The sequence below is a fragment of the Propithecus coquereli genome, unplaced genomic scaffold (genome assembly GCF_000956105.1).
Source record: "Propithecus coquereli isolate 6110/MARCELLA unplaced genomic scaffold, Pcoq_1.0 Scaffold135, whole genome shotgun sequence".
In the NCBI taxonomy this organism is placed as follows: Eukaryota; Metazoa; Chordata; class Mammalia; order Primates; family Indriidae; genus Propithecus; species Propithecus coquereli.
Window position 1 is genome coordinate 2,935,496 of NW_012137747.1, and position 17,067 is coordinate 2,952,562.

The 17,067-nt window shown below is 38.5% G+C and overlaps 1 protein-coding gene across 4 annotated transcripts in view; it reads left to right on the top strand.

The window, feature by feature from the left end:
* The window catches only part of CAST (calpastatin), a 104,024-nt gene that overhangs the window by 58,504 nt on the left and 28,453 nt on the right, over nucleotides 1-17,067 (top strand). For 3 of the 4 annotated variants that reach the window (XM_012638817.1, XM_012638819.1, XM_012638820.1), the window contains 11 exons: nucleotides 3,009-3,050; nucleotides 4,416-4,472; nucleotides 5,010-5,123; nucleotides 6,160-6,243; nucleotides 9,676-9,744; nucleotides 10,918-11,016; nucleotides 12,547-12,627; nucleotides 13,258-13,296; nucleotides 13,783-13,875; nucleotides 14,018-14,107; nucleotides 15,215-15,316. In XM_012638817.1, the coding sequence (XP_012494271.1) occupies nucleotides 3,009-3,050; nucleotides 4,416-4,472; nucleotides 5,010-5,123; nucleotides 6,160-6,243; nucleotides 9,676-9,744; nucleotides 10,918-11,016; nucleotides 12,547-12,627; nucleotides 13,258-13,296; nucleotides 13,783-13,875; nucleotides 14,018-14,107; nucleotides 15,215-15,316 (870 nt within the window). Of the gene's footprint in view, nucleotides 1-2,321; nucleotides 2,388-3,008; nucleotides 3,051-4,415; nucleotides 4,473-5,009; nucleotides 5,124-6,159; nucleotides 6,244-9,675; nucleotides 9,745-10,917; nucleotides 11,017-12,546; nucleotides 12,628-13,257; nucleotides 13,297-13,782; nucleotides 13,876-14,017; nucleotides 14,108-15,214; nucleotides 15,317-17,067 lie in introns of all 4 variants that reach the window. The other variant, XM_012638821.1, reaches the window with a different exon arrangement.

The window sequence follows — 17,067 nt, forward strand, 5'->3', positions numbered from 1 at the left end:
ATAGAAAGGAGAGCCAGAAATACAGGATTTCCTTTTCATTCTTTTGGTTCTCTTTTAATCTGATGCCTGATTCTAATCCCCCTGTGTGTCAGCTCCAGGACCATGCTTTTTTCAAGCATGCCCTGTTTTCTAGAGCAAGTGTCAGCAAACTCTTCAACTTGTACTAAGCATTAATCATGAGAATTCCTGGCAGTCCAGTGAAACTGGGGGAAGGGAGGAAAGTAGGAGAGAGAAGGGGGAGAGAGACAAAAATAAGATGCACAGGATGAAGCGTCCCCACTGGCTGACTAGGGATCACTTTTGGCCTTAAGTTGCTTTCCTTGGAGGATTTCAATCACACTGTTCTCATTAATCATCTTATCTTCATGTGCTTCTGACGTTTGCTCATAACATTTATGCTAGCCTCCTCTTGGAGATGTTCATGAGCTTAATGAGCATACGTCTCCAAATATTTTGAGCTTTTAGAGGAAAGTTTCTAATTTAAGGTTATACCTGTACCAAACTCCTGTCATGTTCTACACCTTTAAAATAAAAGTTCAGCTCTGAAGGGGGATTATACATCTAGATCTGTGTATCTCTTGCTCCTGGAACATTAGAATTGGCAGTCACAATGCTGGGTGTAGATGGAAAGCCAAATTATTTCTAATCAGGATAAAATCCCTTAGAGACAGTGGTGTGGACACAGGAACCAGACAGCCTGGTTTAGAATCCTGGTTCCACGTGGGCTGTGATGTTGGACATCCCCTCTTTGCTTTGGTTTCCTTATCTATCCAGTCTGGAAGAAGATGATAATAGTCCCCATCTCACAAGATTGTGTAAGGAAACAAACACGTATTGGGTAGTGCCTGTCCCCATAGCGAGTGCCTGGTTGGAGTTGGCCGTTAGCAAATACTGGAGAGACAGTGCAGCACAGGACTGAGAACACAGAACCCTGGGTCCAGCATGGGTGTCTTTGGAAAGTTAACTGCTTTAACCTCAGTGTCTCATCTGTGAAATGGATATAATAATACTTGTCTTACAGGGTTATTATGAGGACTAAGTGAATTGATATACATAGAGCTTAGAACAGTCCCTGGTACCTAAGAGGTGACTGATATGCATTAGTTATTATGGTTATCATTATAATTCTCAGTGCCATCACTACCAAAATTGCTAATAAATTAGCAATTGCTGATTTAAATGTATGCTGCATTATAAGCTGCTTGTGTCTGTACGTGTACATTCTTAATTGTAGTGTGGAGTTCTCATGCAAAATCTATATTGCCAAATTGGAAGCTATTAATAGATTTGAACCACTACAATACCAGCTGGCTTATTTTCCTTGTTAATCATTTAATAAATTGTATTGGTATAAATGCAAAAAGAATAGTACCATAAATGGAAACTCATTCGCAAAGATGTAGTGTGAAAGGATCCAAAATTTAAAACTTCTTTAAAAACATTTCTTTGATCATGAACTTTGTTTCCTTTCCAAAACAGTAAGTGTGTTGGCATAACGAGGGGCCATTATGTGAAGAAAGTATGTATCTTCCTTTTTGAAGCATAGAACAAGATAGATTAAGAGGGTGTTCGACTTTAGCCTCTTCAGACAGTAAAATAAAAAGAAGTTTGTGCTGATAACACCAAGCAGATAAAAGAGGAAAAAATGGCAGGAAGATTTAGGCCTATAATTTGTAATCTCTTAGAAAAGTTCATAAAATGTTTAATCAAGTTTTATTTCTGATTTCGTATCTTGCCTGTATTGAGAATGCATGCGTATACTTAAGGAATTATCTTTTTTTACACAGGTAACATTTAGTTGGGTAGAACTCTGTAAAATATCACACTAAAGGTTCTAAATTACAGTGAATTCTTCCAGAATCATTCCTGGAACATTAAATTAGATCTCTACATAAAGGGTGATGACCTGCCCAATAAAAATCTATGCACTAAATATTCACAAATTTTTAAAGATCATGTTGACAGAATTTCAGAAAACTTTCAATAACACCTCTAACTATTTGATCATAACCAACCGTTGGAAATATAGGTAGGAAAAATATTACACATGTAGTCTTTAGACAGAAGGAAAAGAAAGGAATCAAATTAAATTTATTAATGGAAATCTTTACTGAAAAAATGTAAACCCAAACTGAAATATTTTGGGGGACCTTAAGGTATAAATGCCTAAAACTTCCTGAGTTTTATATATATGCATCAAGTAGAGATAATAAATTAATAGAATGGATTTTGGTATAGTCATTTTAGTTTTATTTATACATGTTACTTATTTGACTGTCAGATAAAATAAAATTACACTTGGGGCTGTGCTCTTATATTAGGCCATTCCAATCAGCAAACAGATGGAAGGACCACATTCTCCTAACAAGAAAAGACACAAAAAACAGGTGATATGATTCGTTGTACTAGGGCATCTATTTACTAATGGTCACCAGCTGCTCAGCACGTGCTAATAACTACAGTTCACAATCTTCTGTAACACTGATCCCATCATGGGCTCTCTGTAGGCCTAGCCACCCGTCAGTCGCATTCTGGCACTAAAAATATATTTCACTGCTTTCTGTGCCCTTGATTCTGTCACCATCCCATTGTTTCACACTATGAGCCAAAACATGTGAGTGTTTCACTGATGAAAAGGTCACGTTAGTGGTTTTGAAACACAGTACTCTTGGCTTTGAAAGATGAGGGTTATTTTATGTTGCTTATGTATTAGCTACAATGTAAATAATAATTTTTACATGTCTTTGATACACATAGCAAGAAGAAAGATGTAAATTGCTATCTGAATATTAAGAGCAGAATATTAATGAGCGTGCTTAAGAGTTTATCTAGAGTTAGGATTCCAAGCGAGTGTAATAAACTTAACTCAAAGTTTATAGTTACATCAAAACCATCTCTTTTAGCTTTTTTAGTTGAAGAAAATCTATGATAACTTTGTAAACTATGTGCATTTTTCTTCTTTCTTCCTTTCCTTTTTTCTTTCTTTTGCTTTTCCCCCCTGAATTTAGGCTGTAAAAACAGAACCTGAGAAGAAGTCACAATCAACTAAGGTAAATATTTAAGTCTGCTATAGAGTTCATTGGATTCTTTTTAATAATAATGAATAACCAGTTTTCTACATTGGTGCTACTGAATGGTAAAGGGGTTTGTCAGTCAGCTAATTACTTTTTGGACTACATGTTTGAATATGATTGTGTAGGTGGAGAGTATATGTAAAGTATTTACAACGTTAAATCCATACATTAAAAAGAATACGTAATATTTTATAGATGAAAACAATATATTTCAGAAGGCATTTTGTTCAAATCTAGATTTTTGTTATAGGTAAAATAATTGTTTAAAAAAATAAAGCAAGAGGAACAAAGGAGAAAGGACAACGGGTAGTGAGTATCCAGTTACAATTCTAATGAGACATCAAGAATAATGTCTCTGCTGAACTCAACACCTAGATAACTTAGGGATGAGAGTCTTTCCTAAGAGGCCTCCAGAGTTCATCTTGACAGTCTTATCTCGGTTGGTGGAGCCAGTGATCACTTACTCAGGAGAATGGCTTCTCTTGCTTTCCTGACGCAGGGCTGACCAGAATGGAACATTCTGCCTCAGCATGGAGGCGGACTACAAGGTTTCTGTGGCAGCACAAATCTTTCAAGAGCTTGAGCAAATACTCAGATAAGACCACAAGGTTTCCTGTGGAAAAGCACAGAGGTGCTTTAGGCCCAAGTACATTAAGTGCAGGTGAGGGTGAAAAGGTGAGGCTTATGGAATTTTGTGTAGGGCCTTTTGGGGGCCCCAGAGATGGTGGTCAAATAGTATGTATACTGGAGAGTGAAGAATTCAGCAGCTAGGTGGAAACTGTCTTCTATTGCACGTTTAAATGCTTTTGATTATCTGCCAAATCTCGAGAGAATTGGGTTTCTGGTGATACAATCTTCTTTCCTGGTAACAAAGAAAAAACTTTGAAATCATTGTATTGAAAAAGATATGGTGTTCTTTATCTCCTATGAAAGGAGATTTTAAAAAAAATTTCTCAAGTAGGATCCCCTGGCAACAACTCCAGTAGTGACACTGATCATATGATGTCTCTGTAGATAGATCTGCAGTTACCAGTTCATCTGTGTGAATTGTGAGAAACAGCCAATAATTTAGAGATACACATGTATTTGAAAACATCATTTAGATGAAATATTACGTATTTCTTATTCTTCTGATAATCACCATTATCAGAGACTGTTGGCAGGGTTACTATTGACTAGATAGCACATGTCTACATCTCTGACTCCAAAGAACTGGGCCCCAGTGGGCTTTTCCTGAGAAAGGCAGAATGTCTTAATTGAAACTTTGTTCTTCAGCGTGTTTAGAAATATGAAAATAGTGGATTCCAATGAAATTGACTTTTAATCTTTTGAAATTGACAGCCATCTGTGGTTCATGAGAAGAAATCCCAAGAAGGAAAGCCAAAAGAACACATAGAGGTAAATGATTACCATTAGGACTTGATATGATGATAAGGTTACATCTTTTTGGTGAGGTTTACTTAAAATCTCTTATCATTCTAGACTAATCCCGACAGTGGATGTCTGGATATTTGTTTTGTCAGCTAAAATGGTGCCATCGTGTGGCAATAGAAGTGTTTACAATTGACTCATGTGATTCTTTTTTTTTTTTTTTTTTTGAGACAGAGTCTCGCTTTGTTGCCCTGGCTAGAGTGAGTGCCGTGGCGTCAGCCTGGCCCACAGCAACCTCAAACTCCTGGGCTCAATCATGTGATTCTTGATGAATTTGGGGGGAAGGATTTGCACTACTTTAAATTTTGTACCTTCATACCTAAAGTGAAATTCTATCACATGTACATCACACTAATTAAAATTCACATAATTCAAAACCACAAACAGCACACCTGTTATGAACAATTTTTTATTCTGTAGAGAAAAGTATCGGTGTTATGTTTAAAACTACCATCTTGTTAACAATGTCTTTATATGTGTGCGCATGTATGTGTGTGCTTTCAGCCAAAAAGCCTACCCAAGCATGCAGCAGATACAGGAAGCAAACATGCTCATAAAGAAAAAGAAACTTCCAGATCAAGTGAACAGGTGCCATCAGAGAAATCAACAGAACCAAAGGTAAATAAAGCAGGTTGATAAGAAAACAGTAATATCAGCTAGGTGATAAGATATAGTTCACCTATTCACATTGAGCTGTGTAGTTGAATCTATGAAGCTTTGCTGCATATATATTATGTTGTAATGATTCGGTGCTATCTTTGTGTTGGTTTTGCAAACAGCCTTGTAGAAACTTGGGCTTATGGAGGGCTGAGAAGGGCATCAGATGGGTTTAAGGAATGCCCCATCCAGCCCTTCTCCACTGCCCTGCAGAGTGGCAGGCTCTGGTGTCTCCCAGATGGGAAGTTTTGGATCGAGGCTGCCTTTGGACTTCTCCACACCTTGGCTAGGGGAACGCAGGTGCCCTACATTATCTGCTTCTTTAAATGGAAGTCTAAAAGCATTTATTTAGTCTTGTTGTAGAAGAGATGAACTTACAGAGCCAAAAATCAGAAGTTGATTTTATCATTATGTAGTTAATGACGGCCAGCTTTTAGAAGCATTAACTTAAGTCTATGAGAAGAACTGTTTTATTGAGAGTGCTTGGAAGATAATAACTAGGTCTGCTTCGCAATATATTTTATTTCAGAGATCCCACATTTGTATCCCACCAGTTAAAATGCTACCACATGTGTATTTTGTTTGGTTTCCAGTGTTTTTAACAATAATTTTTAATTAGTCGCCAGCAATTAAAGTCAGAGTATTCACATAAAGTCCTAATTTCTAGCTTCCCTTGACAAATCGGACTATCTAGCAACAGTGGGCCCACATGGCAACAATGAGCTGCAGCCATTACACCTGGCACACGTGCTGCGGTTTACTGCAGGCCCTACCGAGCCTGGTTCACCTATTTGTGTTAACTGCATGGACTTGATAGGCTTTTGAGTCCAGGTTTACATGGTGCCCAGCACTGCACCAGGTGCAGTAAGAGCTAGTAAACATTCTTTACTGTGATGTTCATGAGGGGAGACTGACAGACATCAGTGGTGTTTGGAACTCATGATCTTGAGCCATTCAATGAGACTTACTCCTGTCAATCTTTCATCCTCACTCTTAGACTAAACCACAAGACACGATTTCTGCTGGTGGAGAGAGTGTTGTTGCTGGTGTAGCTGCAACATCTGGCAAACCAGATGACCAGGTGAGCACACGTAAGCAGACATAAACATGAGCCTCTGTGCTTACCAGATTTCTCCTATAAGAAACGTATGCTCAGGTAACCTATCATTTGGTAAAACTGAATACTATTTATATATGAACTTTTGTGAAGAAGAACATGAATTTAAGGGAAATAAAGTGAACAAGATACCAACAATGATTTTAAAATTCATATATCCAATAAATACTTACTGAACACCTGCCATATATAAAGTCTGGCTGGTATCAGTACCAAGGAAATTAAAACGTGACTTGACTCAAACTTTACTTTCTAGATTTATAGCTATGAAATCAAATAAAATTTCCATGAGCACTTGAATAAGCAATTGAAGCACCAATGAGAAGATGGAAATGAAAATAGAAAAAAGTAGTATGTCTCTATGTATATTTCTGCTTCTCAAAATGAGAAAAGTATCTCCCTACAGGATAGATGATAAGGAAAGTCATAGCATAAAATATGACACATCTCCCTGAAACATTTTTTCCTCAGATTTTGGGAGAAAAGGCACATTATTTTTAGCCAAACTAATGCAGAGCTCCTACAGAGTAAAGACAAAATTTACAAAAACTTTTAAATGAAAATACCCAACTTAAAAGTTTTTTCTTGCGAAAGATCACTTGTATACTATCCTGAGACTCCAGCTCTCATCCCAGGAATGCATGTTACTGATTTGTGCTGATGTGGAGTACTTATTATAGATAAAACGGTTAGAAAATGGATAGATTTAAGGCAGAAGATTGGATGTGTCAGATTTTTAAATGTAATCACAATTTTAAATTTTGTGCTCTATATAAATTAGCCAGTGTTATCAGCAAAAGCTAAGCAATAAAATTAGGAGAGGCTTGAGGATCTCTTGAGCCCAGGAGTTCTAGTCCAGCCTGGGCAACATAGGGAGACCCCCTACCTATCCCTTAAAAAAAAATTGGGAGTGGCTTGTGTATGGAATTCTGTTTTGCACTGACTTGTGCTGGAACTTGTGGCAAGTCCTTTCACTTTGCTTCTGATTCTTCTCCATTAAATAGAATTGATCAGATCTGCCTTCTTATTTCAGTACATGGCATGTTTAGAGCACTGTGGTTGACTCTGCCGGACACACTAGCTGCAGGCTGGCCCACCTAGGGCTGGAGAGAAGACGTAGCTGACTGTAACTCAAGGCAGAGTAGGAAAAGCACCCACAGGGAGCTGTTTGGTGAGAATGGAGGTATTCTGTCTCATTTCAGGGAATCTGTAAAGACTTTGAGAGAGTTGATCCGATTTGAGTTGGGCATGGATGGAGAGCTGGGATTGCAGGCTCGCTAGCACATCATGGTGTTGAAAAGTATAAGATGTGTTCTGGGCACAAAGTGCATTCCAGTGTAGGTGAAGCACAGAGAGAGTGAGTGGTGGGGCTGTAAGACCAGAAAGACAGGTTGCGTGCTGCTGCGGAGAATGCTAAGGTGAGTCTATATGTGTAGAGTGATTCAGGCACAGTGGGTAGACATTGAGAGCATTAGAGAACAGAAGGAGTGATTTGATCGAAACCAAGCTGCAGGATTATGGGACCACAGTGGGTAGAATAAAATAGAATAAAGATAGGAATGTAGGTGGAAGGTTGTTCAGGAACTGACAGTTTCAGTAGTCCTGGGGAGTTATATTTTAGCCTAAATTAGAGCTGTGATGGAGTGAGAAAGTGGTGAGTTATGCAAGAGTCATTGCAGAGGTGAAATCTTCTGGTTTTAGGAAATAATTAGCCGAAGTGGGCAAAGGCAAAATAAAATCTAAGATAACCTGGGCTTCTGAGTCTGATCGAACTAGGTTGATAACCCCAGGGTAAGGCAAGGCAGGCCCGCAGGGCACAAAGTTTAAGGAGGCACTCCCCATCAGGTCCTTGCAAGGGCAGGGTCAGCCCGCGGGGCTGAGTGCCTCCTTGTAAGCTGGGCACCTTGCAGTCTCCTGGGTACCATCGACAGGTGGACAGAAGTCAGAAGAAGGATTGTTTGGGGAGGAAAAGTGAAGTCTGCTTTTTAACACTGGCTCAATATAAGTGTTTGAAGTGTCCAAAGAAAACTGTGTAGCGAGGCAATTAAAATATTGTTTTGGAGTATAAAAGAATGGAGGAGGAGGACAGGAGGTAGGGAGTGAGAGAGAAAGAAAAGGTGAGAGGATAGAGAGCAGAGAAAGAGAGACATTGAGAGAGGAGGAAGGTGGGGCAGAGAATATGAGTGACTATCTGCATAAGGCGGGGTGGTTGAATCTTGGAAGTATTTTCCATGACCCACACTCAGGGTCACACCCTAGTGGCTCCCACAGTATTTTTAGTGTCACAATTGCAGTAATCACTTATTTAGCACTTAATTATATAGCAAGTACTTATGTAGTGTTTAGTGAGTGCCAAACTCTGGTTTTCATACTTTATATAGATTGATTTATCTAATCCTCACAACCCCTGGGGTAAGGTACAGTCATTATCTCCAAGAAGTGACTTGCCAGTGTCTCAAGCAGCCATGCATGTCTCGACAGGTGTGCAGACCCAGACAGTCAGAGCCCGTGCTCTTCCTGTGCTTTGCTGCCAGAATTTGGGTACCTTCAAATGGAATATGATCCCCTGTTGATTTAAACCCAACAATGTTGCCCATTTAGTTCCTGCCAATCCCTGAAAACATTTGACCCCTGGCCTAGAGATAAGACTCTGGATAGAACCACCAGCATAGAACAGAAACATGTAGAATATGTGTGGCTGGCGTCAAAGAAGAGAAGCCAGAGGTGACAGAGAGCAAAGGGAAGACACCAAAGTAGGATCAGCTGGTGCTGGGGGCTGGCAGCTGGGAGAGATGAGTCAGGAGAGGGATCATCCCCAGGGTCAAGCTTCAGAGAAGATTACATCTGAATAAAGGAATGGAAATTGCAGATTGGAAAGTTATTGGCAATCTTTGATAGAGCGACCGAAGCCATGGTGAGAGAGAAACTCATTTTAGGAAAATTAAGGACCAAGTGGGTGATGAGATGCCAGAGTGAAGGATATGGAGGTCTTGATATGTGGGGCAAAGACCCAGAGAGCAACAGCTAGCAGTGGCAGGCTTCAGAAAGAACTCATGGGTGTTGCAAAGACTGGCTGTGGGCCCTGCAGCAGAATAGCAAAGAAAGGGACAGACAGTCCTGGACTCAAATCTTGGATCTGTTCCCTACCAGACAACCTAAGGAAAGTTACTTAATCTGTCTGAGCTGTGCTTTCCCATCACTAAATAAGATGAATATTATTTAAGTTGTTCTGAAAAAGGATGTAAAACATACAGCATAGTGTTTGGTGCAGAGCAGATGTTTAGTATATGATCAGTGCTATTAATTATAATAAATTCATTTTAAAATATATAATAATAATGAGTTTTATAAAGGTATGTGAAAAGGAATTTTTATTTCTTTCTCAACTCCCGCCAGAAAAAAGAAAAGAAAACATTAACTCCAGCTGCACCAGTTGAATCCAAACCGGATAAACCATCTGGAAAGGTAGGAAGATAACAGTGTACTTCTACATGAGCTATTCAACCATCCGCTGTATATTTATCATAATCTGATTTTTTGTGGGCACATAATATAAGGAGGTAACTTAAAGGACCATTTTAATGAATTATTCATTGAAGCTAGTATGACTGGGTTGAAAGTGTGGCTTTCACATGTTTGTAATGTTTTATATGATAACCCTCCATTTTGAAAACTCCAGTTTCATCCCATGGAGTTTACGTGCCAGTTTCTCTCCTGTAAATACGCCTTCTTTAACAAGAGAAGTATCACTAAGGAGTGTCAAATACTTCCTTATCCTGAAATTCCAAAAGAGTCAGTCTAAACTAATAGACCCTAAATTCTGTTACATGTATCTATGATCAGGTGGGTCCTAAAATTGTGGGAATGTGGTAGTTGCAAAAAAAAAAAAAAAAAAAGACATTTTTAAGCAGTCCTTTTTAATCTGAGTCAAATACTAGGCCTTTCCCTGGATTGTTATTCTCCCCTTTAGATGTAGGTCATTTTCATAATGAATCATTCTTAACCTCAACGGTAGGGTGGAGGGCCTCTCTCATTTATCATACTGATTTAAGCCCATATTGATGAAATAAACTGTCAATTTTTATAAGTTTAATGTCTCAAGTAATTTCTGTTTTGTAAACATCTTTGGGCAACAAGTGAACAAAAGAACAAGTGAATGAAAGAAATTTTTGAAATAGATTGTTTGGAAAAGGTGCTATACAGAGATTTTGTTGGGATTCTTTGTATAAAAACTCTGGAACACTATTTATAAGCAGTAAATACCAAGCATATCTCCTGTTACTTAGAGCAACATGGTTATAATTCTTCATATTTTTGGATTTTTTTCTTTTTGCTTTTTAACTGTCAGTACATTGGATTGGCAGCTTTAATGAACTTATACATTTGCTCATGTCGTTAATGACTTTAAACTTGTTGAAATTGTGATTCCTACCTGAAGGTGGATTTTTTATCTTTCCAACCAAGAATCTGTACTTTGGGACTTAAGTAATAAGGTCTGTTAGAGACCAGCTTTTAACTATTTTGGTATTTGAAGAACTTTCGGTGTTTTTCTATGCAGAATAATTTTTTCACAGTTAAAAAATCAAAAGTGAAATGTGTATACAAGTAACATTTAAATATCTGCTCTTTCTTTTCCAGTCAGATATGGATGCTGCTTTGGATGACTTAATAGACACTTTAGGAGAACCTGAAGGACCTAAAGAAGATAATACAGCATATACCGGACCAGAAGTTTCAGTATGTGATCTTGATATCTGTAAAAATTCGTACTCAGTAGGTAGGAGAGCAAATAAGCCCTTGGTCATGAAGTATGAGAATACCTGCTGTTCTATCATCAAATAGAAGCAGGATGATGTCAGTATTGATACGGCAACTAAAAATCAGTGTTGGGGATGGAAATGGTTTGTCCTGTGGTACCTGTTCTATTACATTGACTCAGCAAATATCTATTGATTGTGCAAATGTTGGCACTGGGATATAGCCAACTGGATCACAAAGATTTATTTTCTGTCCGCAAGATTTAAGTCCAACGGACTTGAACTTATTTTGATTTCCAGATATTTCCTATCCTATTACTTGAACTTATTTTGATTTCTCAATATTTGCCACCCTCAGTTCATCCGTATTTGTAATTCCTAAAAAGCAAGAAAATTTTGTTTTCCTTGGTATTCATAAAAAAAAAAAAATGCCATAGACTAGATGAAAATATTTGCAACATATGTAACAAAGGATTTGTTTCTAGCGTTTATAAAGAATGAAAAGCCATGAGAAAAGTACAACCCAACAGGAAACTAGGAGAAAACTTGATTGGGCAATAAATAAGTAAAATGAAACTCTCCCTGGTAATTAGGAAAATGATATTAAAACATGGAGAAACACTACTTTGCATTTATCAGATTGGTAAAAGTGTAAAAGTCTGACATTCACCAATAGCTGGTGGGTGTTAGATGAGCATCCCCTTCAACCAGAAAGTCTTCCTTCCCCAGGAGGGAGCCTTGCCCATGTGCACAAGGAGTTACAAGAACTGGCGAGATATTTGAAAATAATTTTATTCAACAGAGGACATGATAATGTAATGCAGTGTTTTATAAAGTAGTTAAAATGGATTATTTATGTATCAACATGGATACATTAAAATCTTAATTTTTAATTAAAAATGTGGAATGATTTATAGAGTATACCATTTATATAACATTTCAAAACATGCAAAGTAATGCTGTACATTGTTTATGGATACCTATTTATATAAAAATTGTTTTAAGATATGCTCAACTTTAAATGGATATGATAAAGTTCAGGATGGTGGCCATTTCTGGGTAACAGGAAATGGGATTGGATTGGAGAGGGCTATGTGGGAGACAACCACACTGTGATTTTGTTTTCTTAGAAATTACATAAGAAATAACTGTAGATCTGATAGAGTTGAGTGTTGGGTTAGACAGAAATTTATTATGCTATTGACTGTACTTTTGTACATATCGGAAACATTAGATAATGAAAACATTTGAAAACAAAATACATTTTAATATTTTCTAGCATTTATATATGAATTAAGCCAATTAAATATGGGTAAGTATTTGTGTAAGCTTAGAACTTCAGAATAGTCCTAAAGTATTGGCTTCTTAATGATTCCATTAATTAACTATTGATTTCATTTCAGTGGTTCCATAAATTAATAATGGAATAGTACTTTGGTTTCAACATATGCATAAAACATTCTCAGCTAATTAATTATATAATATCCCTATGTGTTTGATTTTGTTCTAGGATCCAATGAGTTCTACCTACATAGAGGAATTGGGTAAAAGAGAAGTCACAATTCCTCCAAAATATAGGGAACTTTTGGCTGTAAGTTAAATAATCATTTACTTTTATTTCACTGTTTCCTTTTTGGACCATAACTTCATATCAATATCTGAACATTTTTTTAAGTTTAAAAATATAATGGAGCCTATGAAATTGTCATTACTATGAAGCTCACTACATTTGTTTGCTGGGATGGGTGTAACAAAGTAGCACAGACTGGGTGGCTTCAGCAACAGAAATTTATCGTCTCCTAGTTCTGGAGACTGGAAGCCGAGAATCAAAGGGTCAGCAGGGTTGGTCCTTCCGAAGGCTGTGAGGGAAGAGTCTCTTCTAGGCCTCTCTGCTCGGCTTGCAGATGACCATCTTCTCCCTGTTCTCTTCATTTCGTCTTCCCTGTATGCATATCTCTGGGTCCAAATTCCCCCTTTTTATTGGGACATCAGCATGTTGGATTAGGGCCCACCCTTACGATCTCACCTTTCCTTGATTAATTCTATAAAAACCCTGTCTCCAAATAAGGTCTCCTTCCAAGGTACTTGGGTTTAGGACTTCAATGTATGAATTGGGGGCAGGGGACACAATTCAAACCCACAACATACTGAGCAATACATTTTGCTGGTCATATGGATGAGTTTTGCCTTCTCAACATCATCAAATTAATATTTGTTTCAGAAAAAAGAAGGGATCACAGGCCCTCCTCCAGACTCTTCGGTGAGTTTATATAAATGTCTTCTAAGATCTAAAGTAACTTTTTATTATATTTTTGGCTGGTAGAACAGGGCTATCAATTCTATATTTGAGGATTATTATTTACCCAATCTCCAAATCAGAGTTTCTGTCTGTTCAGAGGAAGGGGGTTGGGGTGGGGGTTGTCTCAGTGCTTCTTAGTCTGTGTAGTTTTGTTTTGAGGGGAAGGAGAATGAAGCCAAGAAAGTATTAGGATAAGAAAAAGTTGACAACAATAGGATGAAACTAGCCTAGCATGCAATACTTTTAGAAGAGGGGAAGAAGAAAATAATGCTTATCAAATACCAGTTCTCTTCAAAACATAGGCTTTGATCTAAGTTACTTCATTAACGTATCTCATTTGGTAGCAAAGGATTTGCAAAAGTGCATTCTTCTTTTGCTGGATTTATAGTCTTTTCCTTCACTTGAGTGACTTTCTTGTGTTACCTGGCATTGTGCCTGTTTCTTTAGAAACCCATGGGGCTGGATGATGCTATAGACTCCTTGTCATCTGACTTCACCTGTAGTTCTCCTACTGCAGATGGAAAGAAAACTGAAAAGGAGGTACTGTTTTAGTATTATTAAGGAGAACTTGTTAGGAACTATTTTGAACTTTAAAAGAATAACAATACAACGTTTTGGTTCTGGTTATTACAGTTAAATTTTCCCCATCTGTAAATCTAATCTTTTGTATTTTATTTTTCAGAAATCTACAGGAGAGGTTTTAAAAGCTCAGTCAGCAGGGACAATCAGAAGTGCTGCTCCACCCCAGGAGAAGAAAAGAAAAGTAGAGGAGGTACAAATAATTACTTCTTTGAAAATAACCACGGACTACCTGATAGCTGTTACTATCCTGAGCCTGATCTAGCTCATTCGGGTTAATCCCAATAGTGCATTCCCCATGAGAAGCCATGATCTTTTCTCCCTCCTGCCTATGTGGAATAGTGAAGCCAATGAGGGTTATATTGATCATCTCTAGGCAAGCTTTGTGTGTTTTTATAAATGCTTATGAATGATTTTTAGTACAATCTTCTTGGTCATGATCCAAAACCATCTCACCATTATGATACACAAAAGAGCAGAAACCAGAGACATTATACTCTTGGAATATAAAATCTTCAAGTTTGATTTCCTAAAAGAGTTTGATCCCTGTGAATCATTAGAGGGATGCCATTGTAGCTGCTTCTGTCACCTCTCTTAACCACAATCAACTGTGGCTTGATTCTCACAAATCCTGAAAAGGCGGTCCCCACGTGTGGGCTGGTTGAGAAAACATGTCTCATCTGCAGTCAAGATAGTGCTAAGGAGCAGTTTCTATCAGAGTTGCTTCTGCCTCTCTCCTGCTGGAGCGGATAGTTTACTTTTATCTGGCTGGCTGGGGGAACAGTGGTGAGCACCACACCCCGAGAGCAGGAGTTCCTGCAACGATCAGCCATTGTACCTTCACAGAAGAAGGCAGCCGGACCACTTCATGTTTCCCTGCTTCCTGAGCTTAGCTGTTTTGCTAAAAGTCAGGGGTTGTCAGAAGCCATTTTTAAAGATGAATTTTTAGAAACAGAAAAACAGGGTAGTAAGAGTATACTACTTGCAGCTTTTATTTGCTAAGAATATTTTATAATAATATTATTATAGTTATATTTCTGGCTTGCTAAGTAAGGGGTGAAGTGTGCCTCAGAGAGCGCTGTTACTATACAATTTTCACCCCAATTTTCATTCACTGGTAAGTTCTTTTTCCTTTCTCCCTTTTGCTAAATCTCAAGTAAAATTGCCTTCCTAAAGTACTTTTCTAATTTACAATTTATCTTATATATTTAAAATGTACATTTCACAAAGAAGTCAATGGATTGTTCAGCCTCTAGAGATGTTCTCTCTTTTCATGTACAGAATTTTTCATTTTTAACAGGATACAATGAGTGATCAAGCACTCGAGGCTCTGTCAGCTTCACTGGGCACCCGGAAACCAGAACCTGAGCTCGACCTCAGCTCTCTTAAGGAAGTCGATGAGGTACTGACCTTGGAGTGGATATACAAAGCGTGTTAGTCTGCAGGCTGCAAATCTGAATGCATTCTGTGTGTTAAGAATTCTTGCACAACTTTTCTCCTATTGGAAATTGAAAATGAACTACTCTTCATTCTGCCTTACTTTTAGAGTCTGGTTCATTTAGATATTTATTGCTGCACAGTTCGCAACCAAGAGAGATAGTTGAGTGTTTGTCTTATGAAACATCTTGAATTTTAATATTTAAAATGAACGCTGATCTCCTTTGCCAAAGCTTAATTGGTACCTGACTAAACAAGATAACAAAGAGGCTGTGGCCTGGTGAGAAATAGTGAGATTTGTCTGCTCTGGTGGAAATTGGAAATTTGTATTTTCAGAAGGGTTCAGGGTTTTTCTCTTTAAGAGGAGAGTAGAGATGGCCATACAAGGGATGGGACAACCTTTTTTTTTTTTTTTAAACTATGGGAAAGATGTCAAAAATGTGTCAAATTATAATAAAATCAAGCGACAATAACTCTGTAACTGGAGCTCCTGCACATTTAGAGCACAATGATGGTGTTTATCCCACCGCACTCCAAGATCTTAACAAGGCTTCTGAGCCAAAGCAAGGATGTATCTGGTGTAGGAAAGCTTTATTGTTAAATTGTTATTTTTGTAGAACCTTTCAACATGGTCCTCTGGGGGAAAAGAGGAAGGAAAGGAGAGAGTGCCTGTTGCTGACAAGGCAGTGTCGTGGGGGAGATGGAAAGGCAGCCTGGGATCCCCAGGACCCCTCCCCCATATCAGCTCAGGGGAGGGGAGCTGGCAGGTGTCACTGTCACAGTGCCCCTGTCTCTGATGTCACTTCCTGTTCCGAGTCGTCAGGGGAGGGGAATGTCGCTGACTCCCAGCAACTCCCCCCGAGTCTGGGACTGCCCTGGTCCAAGATGGGCCAATTTCTATCTTCAACTTACTTTGAGGGCTCACCGGCCACAGTGTGGCACGAGAAGCCTCGTGATGGTGATCGCGGGGGAGCAGGAGAAACAGTCCCTATCCTCCAGGACCAAGTAATGTATCGGGAAGAAAGGAAACTTTCGTTACAGCACAGTGTCAGGTGTACATTACTTTTAGTGTCCACACAGAAGTAACGTCACCTTGAGGAAAGGGTGGCCTTGGCAAAACCTGGGGGGAAGTTGGGAAGCCAAGTTGAGTTGTGGTTCTACCAGCTGAGGGCTATGTGGCCACAAGTAAATTGGACTTTTACCCCAGGCTTCTTATAGATAATTACGGTGATTTAATAAGATGATAAAAGTGGAGAGGGAAGGTATAAACAAGTTATAAATCCTAGGATCAAAAGAGTCTTAGAGTGACTAAAATCAGATAAGTAGATGTAAAAAAGTGACATAAAAATAGCTTAGTAAGCAGGTGGGTAACTAGTTTGGGGATGTGTGTGAATGTATTAAATTTCTTCTAGAAAACCTCAGAGCAGCAGTAAACTAAAATTCCAGCAAAAAGAACTTGTCTTTTCCACTCTTAGGATGTACTGGTTTTCCTTTTTTTTTTTTTTTTTGAGACAGAGTCTCACTGTTTTGCCCGGGCTAGAGTGAGTGCCGTGGCGTCAGCCTAGTTCACAGCAACCTCAAACTCCTGGGCTCAAGCGATCCTCCTGCCTCAGCCTCCCGAGTAGCTGGGACTACAGGCATGCGCCACCATGCCCGGCTAATTTTTTCTATATATTTTTAGTTGTCCAATTAATTTCTTTCTATTTTTAGTAGAGA